At 31.7% G+C, this 10,263-nt stretch overlaps 1 protein-coding gene across 2 annotated transcripts in view; it reads left to right on the top strand.

Moving 5' to 3' along the window:
- LOC100162966 overlaps positions 1–10,263 on the top strand; it is a 315,864-nt gene that overhangs the window by 169,946 nt on the left and 135,655 nt on the right. For both annotated transcript variants that reach the window (XM_029487242.1, XM_029487243.1), the window contains 4 exons: positions 4,884–5,403; positions 5,557–5,835; positions 6,376–6,648; positions 8,143–8,317. In XM_029487242.1, the coding sequence (XP_029343102.1) occupies positions 4,884–5,403; positions 5,557–5,835; positions 6,376–6,648; positions 8,143–8,317 (1,247 nt within the window). The remainder of the gene's footprint in view (positions 1–4,883; positions 5,404–5,556; positions 5,836–6,375; positions 6,649–8,142; positions 8,318–10,263) is intronic.

The raw sequence follows: 10,263 nt of genomic DNA on the forward strand, positions 1-10,263 counted from the left end.
ATATGTATAGGTAGTAGGTAAACATTGTAATAAAACAAATAATTAATAATTATATTCAAACACAGATAATGACGTGTATTTCGGAATATGAAATCATACGTTTTAATTGCTGAGATAAGAATAATACAAGCTGATATCATAATTGATGAGAGTATAAGTGATGACAATTAAACACGTATGATATATTATTATAGACATTATATATAGAACATAATATTATGTATCTTACTGATATTATGGAAATTTCATAAATGTGCTACTGCAGGACCGATGTATACATTAATTACTTAAGTTTTACAACGTGTCTAAAAAGTTTAGTAACGCTCAATTTGCATTGTAGTTGCGACCGCGTAACTGTGTTATAAATAGCTATCATATGTTGATTAAAGATAAATTGAATGTACATATTCATAATAATATTCAATTATTTTTATTGGTTATAAAATATGTAACGTTCAATTATTTTTCAGCCAACTTTCTAGACATATAATATTATATTATATTTTACCCTTGTGATCCGTTTTCATTATATCTCTGAGAATGTTCTCGAATATAATATACTATCACGATCCATTAATACAGCAGTCGTATTTTGACGAACAAACATTGCCTATTGTTAATTCAAAACAAAGCTTTCTGGTGAAACGGTTTTCATCAAATCTCATCAAATCCTGTGTCACCATGTACACAATTCACGCACCATATCATATAATATAATACATATATGTATACAATCTGATAGGCTATATTCCTACAAACTAATAACGTTTATCTTTTTCGTAAACGTTTAATTTACTTGCAAGTTTTCTTTGACGTTTTGATAAACTATAGGTAGTTAATATTACCTAAACATATAACTTATATACTATAGTATTTAACACAATACAACAATATTAATACATTATTTATAATATTTATTTCATCTTAAAATGTACCTAATTAGCTATGAAAAAATATAAATATAATCGACTCTAAATATGTTTTATTTATGTGCTGTTTTATAATTTCAAGTGCAGTCATTTGAGAATTCACTAATCTAAAATCTTTCTCATTACTTCTTTTTGAAATTGACGTACCTAATGAAATAAATACTACTGAAACCAAGAAGCAAAATATTAATCTTATTATAAAATAACCTACTTGGGTGTGCTTAGTGCATATATACTTAGTCTAACGCCTGAAAATTTTTCGAATTGTTTGAATTCAAGCGAAGATATTGTTTCAAGATTTTGCATTTCAATAATAATAATATGAATTATTTTGTAACACGGCGTCCTGGTTAGGCAATCTAGCTACACCCAGGTCGTACATCTATATTTTTATATTCGATTACACTTTCGCCGCCATGTTACTGACCCATAATAATTATATTGGTCAATTATGGACAATCGAAATAAATTTGATCGCTTTAACATAAAAAAACCGTATACTTGAATCTATACACACCGGATTTAGTACAAATTATCACCAAAAACTCGGGTCCATCCGGCAGCTAGTGACGCCGGACAATACTCGACAGTAGCACACATTAGCGACTGCAGCCAACCACCGCATCACCTCCAGGCCCCAATCTTAGTTATATTCACCTGTATAATAGGTCAAGATTAACGGTATCACGATACCACAGTATCTCACAATTATATTAAATTACATTTTCATACATTGATAACGTATCAATCGATTTTCGCTAAAAGAGATTTTCGACCCGATATCATAACCATTAAAACCCGTTGCAACACTACTGCTATAGCCTATGCAATATTATCTTGGAATGATATCGTTCGCCGTTTAAAGTATAATACTATAATAATTCTATAGCCACGCAAAGCGTCATTGGAACGATTTCTAAATTTTAATATTTTATCTAAATATGTTCTACATGGACATTTCCAATACACTACATTTCTACCATAATTTTATAAAACCTATTTTTATCAATCACTAGAATAAAAAAAAAAATGTTCAACAGAATAGTAAGTCTTAATTTTGAAGTTTATAATACGTCGTTATTTTTTAACTAATTCTTATTTGACTTTTATATCACGTCTGAAAACTGTAATTAAAACTTTTTTTCAATTTCAATATCATATTACGCTTTAGCCCTTTTCCGATAGAAACTCGCAAAATAAATTAAACGAAAAAGTTTTACGAATTCAGTTTGCCAAATCATAATAATTACAAATGCGCACCTACGCCTTACACCAACTAAATTTATCGACTCTTTTTTCATTTTAAAATATTTATTTTACTGGAAACCAATATTCTATATATTATATAACAGATATTTATTATGGTTTTGAATGGTTTTTTTAGTTATATATTATATTACCTGAAATATTCTATATCACTATTTTTGGTTATTACACCAGTAAAAATCCTTTTTTCTTGATTTTGTCATTTTATCAGCATAATTCAATTCTAACTGTGACCCCTTAATATCATGATGTATTCAGTTATTTTATTTGTTTACAATGCCAGCAAGTAGTCTTCACAGACATATTATAATATTATCAATACTCGAGTGTGTAACCGTACTATATATTGAGATGAATCCGTTCCGTGATGTTTATAATACTAAAAAATATAAGCTATTTATGACTAGACAATAATAATTACTTTGCCAGTATTCTGATTTTCTATTATTCTTGTCTGACAAACTCAGCTTATTGTTTGTTTCATTTCATACGATAATAATATACTGAAAGACCTCCTTCATTTTATCATTATTTAATATTATCTACTTGTATTAAATAATATTGATATCTATTTCATTTTTTTCTTCTATTTTTTTTTTTGCCCCGTTTTAGATTTTTTATTGTTCTTGTACAGTATAAAAGCTACGTCGGTCGATATTTTTACGTTTTAATTATTTTTACTTTCAATTTTACGATATTTTAAAATAGGGTTTCATCTGCACTGATTACGCTTTTGTTGAATATGTCCAACAATTTCTTCAACAATCATTCAGATTCCATCAACATTGTCAGGAACATTTCTTATTCTAATGGAATATTACGTGTAACTTATTGCAATGGCATCATTTTATTTTTTATTTTTGCACCGATATTTTTCAAGTTAGAAAATCATATTAAAAACTAGACGGATTTAATTTTAATTTATTAAGTTCCGTATACAAATAAAGTAATTCAGATATTTTATTCACAAAAAAATATCCTTAACTTTGAAGTTTTTATTTCAAATATCGAACATTTTTACATAACTAAAAAAAATACCTAGCTTTCAACAGGAATATAATATGTTGGTTGGTTTATTTCACTAAAGAAGTCTTACTCCCATTTTAAAAAGCATAGTCAAATACATTTAAATATCACATGGGTAGTATTCAATAATTCTAAGTTGGTTAATTTCACTGAACGTATTATCCAAATGTTGATGCTATGCAATTATCAATACAAACCCAAATTGCTTATCCCCAAAGACCATTGCTTATGAAAGTAAACTTAAACTTAATTTTATATTTAAACTTTTACTTTTCGCACGTCTTCAAATTATTACAAGTTTTAAATTCATTTAGCCATCAACTATGTTAAATTATTTCGCCTAAGGCTCTGTGATCGAAAATTCATACAATAGTATTTAAATTTCAGATAATATTTTCTCTACTCGTATAAAATATCTGCGATTTAATTTAAATTAAGCTTTAATGTTCATTCGACGTCAGAAAAAGTTCATGCACCAAAGCGATGGATGAATCTGAATGAGAATTAATTATTTCGTCAACGTGGAAAAATACTATATTCTAACCATAACAGAACTCATTTTTATTTCGAGGAACTCTTACATTCATAAATACGTTAGTGAATGAATTAATTGGCATTACTGTATTTCATATTCCTTTTCAAATTTCCATTTGTCGACTTCTTATTTTTATAGATGTCAAACTGCTCTTAATAATAATAATATAATATAAATAATATTAGGGACACAACTGCTTGTTTTTATTTTTTTTTGAATATTTATTACCTTCATAATATTATATTTTCGAAACGCATAAAAAGAAGATGTACCGTATACTAAGAACGAATAATTACATTACTACCTATAATATTATAATATAAATTATAAATATAATAAAATAATACAATTTAATGTCATGAATAATATAATTAAATTTTACTACAGATACTGATATTCTTTGTCTTAAAGTATTATAATACAATACATCATAACATATTATTTCAACAAGAAGCCTACACTTTAAATAAGTCTATAGGCCATAATCTTATATAGCCACTAATTTTATGACATTTAATCGGCTGGGACATTACCTTTTCTGTGATATTGCAGATAATCATAATAATATTGTCCTACTGTTTGTTTTTGTTCGTTTCTATGCTATTTGTGCGACATATTTTCAAGTTTTCTTAAAAAAAAAGAAAAAGAATCACTAATTGTATGTACTTCGGTTATAAATGAAGATTGAAGAGACCCAGTTTTTAGCCTAACTGTATAGTATTTTGTACACTGGAAATTAAATGCGAGTACCTTACTGCATACGAGTTTTAAGTTTTAACATAACTTTTTGAAGTAATTTCAACATAGGCAGTTTACAGTTATGGTAACAACTGGTATAATCACAAAAATCTATTAGGTTTGATAAACAATATTATAAATTTTAGTATTTCATCAATTTATCGATTCATGTAATTATTCTGAGATTTCGGTATTGACTTTTTAAAAATCTTTCATACCTTTTGGTAAGACTACTGTAGTTAGTCGGCTATAATACCGATTATTTTTCATCTTAACCATAAAAACAAGTAGAATTTTCCGTAACGATTTCGATTTTTTGGACCTTCAATGGTTCGCGTGACGTAAGTTTTTCAATTTCTAACCCGACTCGCTTTTTATTACTTTTTTAGCGTCGGCCACTCAGACGGCGATTGCGGACGTCGCGGGTCTAAGGATGACGGCCGTGCGTTCCGACAGCACCGCACGTGCCACAAGCGCAGGGACTCGCAGGCAATCGTCGTGCCAGGCCAGTCCACGTCCTCCAACGGGTCGACGGGCGGCTACGGTGGCGGCGACGGTGCCGTAAAGACGGTGGACGACCAGACCATGACGCCGCCGACGATGGTCATCAGCAGCGTGACGCCCCCTCCCACTTCGCCGCGCGCACCACTGTCGCCCACGCAGCACCAACACGCGCCGTCGTCGTCCGTGTCGTCCGGCACCATGTCCACCTCCAATGCCGCTAACGCCGCCTCAATCACCTCCGCTACCAACACGTCCGTGGTGCCCACGCAGCACAGCGTGTCATGCGGTTACACGCCGCCGGTGTCGGTGCCCAGTTCACCGGTGTCTGCGGTGCCGCCGACGCAGTTGTGTGCCAGCAACGTGACGCACGCACCGCCCGTGTCTCGGAGAGACTCCACCACGCAAGTGAGTGACCAACACACCTTTCCATCGCCCCATTACTATTGAATTAAAAAGATTATGATAATTTTATTTACTAAAATCATATTATTATAATGTGTTATAAGTAGTAGTAAACTAACGGTGCACTAACGATTTTTTTTTTTCGTACCAAAATAGGTGTATTCCTCGAGGGCACGCCGGAATTCCAAATCTCACGTGTCACCTGAACGAAGGCATAGCAAGGACGGCATATCAGTGGGGAACAAGTTGCCCAGACTTCAGCGGCAATCGACGGCCATCGACGAGACTTGCATGCCGTCGAGCCTGCAGTGTGGCCGGCGAAGTTCGCAACCAACGCTGTCCGCGGATCTGGACTACACGGACCGGAAGACTAGGCGCGACTCGCTGTCGCCTGACTCTGCGCACTACGCCCGGCGCAGAGACTCCAGAGTCAGCGTGAGTACAACGTGCCATGTATTTTTTTTTCGAGACGTATACATTAAAAGGCCATAGGATGTAAACGATATACGACCATTTCACAGTACCTTTTGCCTTTTGATTCATTTTTTCCCCGACAAAATCGAACCTCTTTTTCTATTTTAATCGACGACGTATGGCAAGCGCTGTTTAACCATTATCGCTTCATCCTTATAAAAAAAAAAAAAATAATAATAATAACTTCACCTTAGGTTTCATCTCTAACACTAAAAATAAGGGAACTCAGCTAATTTAGATACGTGAGTAACTCTTAATTCTTGCACTAACTCAACTTTATCGCATCTCTTATATATATATAAGATAATTTGTGTAACCTAACATCAAATAATTTGTATTTCAAACGTCCCAATCACTCCCAAAAGTTATTTATCGAATCGAAACCTATTGTATGTCTGTGCGTCAATGCACGTGCAGCGTATACTTGACACTTGTGCATAATATAATATGCTGTATCTATGAACTTAAAATAAAACGTTTTTCGTATGTGTGCGTTTACAGGGTGGTCTGTCACCGGACCGGCAAGGCAGGGACGTATCTCCTGGCAGACAGAGACGCCGTAGGAACTACAGACGCCAGAGCACCACGATGGGTGGTTACAACGTACGCAGCTGCCAGTCTTCCAGGTCACCTGATTCATCGTCCTCGTGCTCGTCCCGAGAGCCCTCGCCAGCGGGCAGGGCAGTGGCGCCTGCGACTTCTCAGCGAACGCCGATCATCCGGAGACAGTCCACTACCGAAGAGATATTGATCGCCAGGGGCTTCCGGAGACAAGTGCGTGTTTCCGGTCACTATGAAATTCCGCCACCCTGATAATATATCATATTATTTCATTGTACCATTGTTGATATTTGCACGGACTGAGATTTTTATAATGGGCTGGTATCGGAATTACGTGGATAGTGGAGATAATGAGATTCGCTAACACCTCTTTGCATCCTCCAATATTTTTTGTCTCCCATTTCGAATTGTATATAACTGAAATATCAAAGCACCTGATAGTGACTGTATTAAATTTTATAAATAAAAGACACGCATTGAAGTTTTAAAATGTTGAAAACGGGTGCGATTATTTTTGTATAGATTTGTCAATTTTTCATTCATTTCTTTCAAACTGTGTGGAATAATTACACAATTATTGTATACTGCTATATTATATTGTTAAACGTTGTTTGATAATAGTTTCTCGTTATAAAAATATAAAATAGCGTTATAAAATACATCATTAAACCTAATCGAATATTTAAAAAAATTAAATATACATTCCCCTCGCCAATTTGCCAACGCTTGTTTCCTATTAGTTTTAGATTCAATGATAAAATTTCAAATCACTCCGTTGCCATGTTCTAATCCGTGATTATGTATGTATTGACCATCTGGCGCGTTTGATTTTTTTTCATTTCCACCAAATGTGTTATTAAAGAACTGCTTATCGATCGGTTTGTTATTCCTCGTCCGCTGTACCTACCAATAGTCATTATGGTTTAATTTATTTTTTATTTGCAACATTGGTTTTTATACTTTATTCAATATGGCAATCCACGTCCATTGTGAAAATTGCTGTTAGTTACACATTATGGTATTCGATTTCGCTCAATAAAATATGTCCTGATTGGATACCAAAAAAACGTTGTAAAAAAAACTGAGTAAAAATTGTATTTAGTTTGCTTTTGGATAATGTATTTTATGGATTTTAAATTGTTTTATTAGCTTATGAACATCAGAATTAGAATATTTCTACTACATAAATCATATTATATTTTATACATCCAAATAATTGAAACAATTAAATAAATAAATAATATATCCACTACCAACGAAAAGTGCATTATGCCCTAACAACGTTTACTTAAATTTGAACGTTATCGGAAAATGGACAAACCAGTCTCTCAAACCATATAGATACAAGTGTACAACCAATTATAACCCAAGCATATAATCCTGAACTTTTCACTTAAATCAGTTAATTAATTATAAATATTATTGCTTACAAATATCTAGTGCCTATATTTCTATATTTTTGTTTTATCACTCTCGACATAGTAAATAGGTACTAAAAAAAAAAAAAAACGTTGTTTGTATCTTTATATTTTTTTACTTTTGCGATATGGCGATAAAAAAATATCCTTTTATAACTCTATTAACTCTATTAACTTGTTATTCTTAACAAATCGCGAGGGTTAGGATCAGAACAAACCAATTTTTAATATTTAAATAACAACTAAATTTAATGAAGTTTTATCATAATCGGTTTTTTTGTTTGTTTAGTCTACTACTGAAGAAATGATACGGTGTAGGAATTTCCGACGACTATCGTCTCAGTCAGATGAATGCTACCGTACGAGAGGCCGGAGAGATTCAAGTACGCAAATCATAGATGGTACTCTGGCCACCATGGCCGTAGAGACAAGCAGCACTTTGTTCGATTCCAGCACGCAAACAGGTAATTTTTCAATAATTTCATGTAGTATTTAATATATTTTTAAAACGTTTTTCCTAAAACGAGCACAACGGGTTTCATTCAAACGGAGGTTATACCTAACCTTGGACGTGCTTAGCCGTAAACATAAATATACTATGCACGTGTCATATATACATAACCAGCTACAGAATAATTTTTTCTTTATAAAGCTGAAAAATACACTTTAGTGCTATATAATACATTCCCGGGTTATTATAAATATAATCAACACATTTTAAACGAGTTTACTCTGTATTTAGGTCAACGGGAACTTTAAAACAGTGAAAAAATTCATAGAGATTAATTATTTTTTATTTTTTAAATTAATCACGGTGACTATGGCCATTAGCTGTTGTAGGGGACTATTAACTGTGGTTGATAAGGTTGGTTGGCACAGTATCTTATTGTTGTGGGTAAGCAAACACGTGTATGTGTTGGAAGGTTTTTACTACTACGTACCCGGGTGGTCACCCGTCCGGGAACTAGTAGCAGGGAATGTTATTTACTCTCAGTCACATACTCGCATTAAGCGACTGGTAGCAGCCAATGAGCCGCGACAAGCCACGTATAGAGATTATTATATATTTTTATAAAATAGCTGTAAACATTTTTTTTATTAAAAATTTCCTAAATGAATACCTTATTAAAATAATAAAAACTATTCAAAATGCATAACTAATAATAAATAACATATCGATAAAAATATTTTTAATACCTATTTTTGTATTAATAATTTGTTATTTGTATACTTTGTAGGTATACCTAACTACAAATTTACATTTAATAACTATTATATTATTTTAATAAGGTTCAACATAATTTGCTCCTTTTTTCATTCTTAAATAATTAACTTTTTATCATACATAGTTCAATGAAATTAAGTTAACATCGGACTAGCAGTCATAAGAATTAAATTAAGACTAACAACCTTTTAAAATATGAATAAATTCAAATTTGTTTTATAGTTTAAGTTACTAGTGGAATATTCGTTTTTCACACATTTTTTTGTAGTTGACATTAATCTATATTCATAAACTCCAAAACTAAAAAAGGAGGGTAAGTGGATGTCGCTCTGCTGTACAGTAGATTACAAGTGGGTCACTGTATAATGGATGGTATAAAATTTGAATTCAATGATATGATATCATTGTATAAGAAAAACGATTCTGAGCGGAGACGGTATGTCAGTCTAGGTATAAGACATATTATATACTGATCTATGGTATTAAAAAAAAAATTGACCTATAATAGGTACCTATAATAAATTCCAAATTAATCATATCATAATATCTATTAGGTACTTATAACGCGTTATACATAAACAACAAACCGTGATACTATCATAGATATATAACAGTATACTTTAGAAGTTTCATGTACCCACAAATAATATTATACAATCGCAACAAAATAACTAAAATAGTTATTCTAGGTATTTTAATATGTAATTTCGTCCAAATTTGAACTTAAAATGAGTATAAAAATAAACTGTGCTTATGTATTTTTAGATTTTCTGGTAACAGAATTAAATACTTACGTGGAATCTTGTTTTAAATTTTCAATCCTTAGATATAAAAGTTGACCATTTTATACATTTTTAACTACAAAATAATTATTCAATTTTACGTTTGATAAATTTTGTCAAAATTCGATCTTTAAACGCTTATAAAAAAAAATTGTGCCTATGTATTTTTAATATTTTTCAACTGCTATTGTAACAATATATCACGAGCCTTGCATTACATTTTCAAGCTTTTTTACCCAACAAATAATTTTTCATTGATATTTATAGAAAAAAAAACTAAACAAATTTAAAACTGAGAATGCCCGTAAACAGCTCAAAAAAAGTCAAAATTTGATGGTGTATAAAAATAAAAATATTAAAATTCAGTGAAATTTTCAAATATCTACAGTCATTCGTTTTTTTA

The sequence above is a fragment of the Acyrthosiphon pisum genome, chromosome A1 (genome assembly GCF_005508785.2).
Source record: "Acyrthosiphon pisum isolate AL4f chromosome A1, pea_aphid_22Mar2018_4r6ur, whole genome shotgun sequence".
NCBI classification, from domain to species: domain Eukaryota; kingdom Metazoa; phylum Arthropoda; class Insecta; order Hemiptera; family Aphididae; genus Acyrthosiphon; species Acyrthosiphon pisum.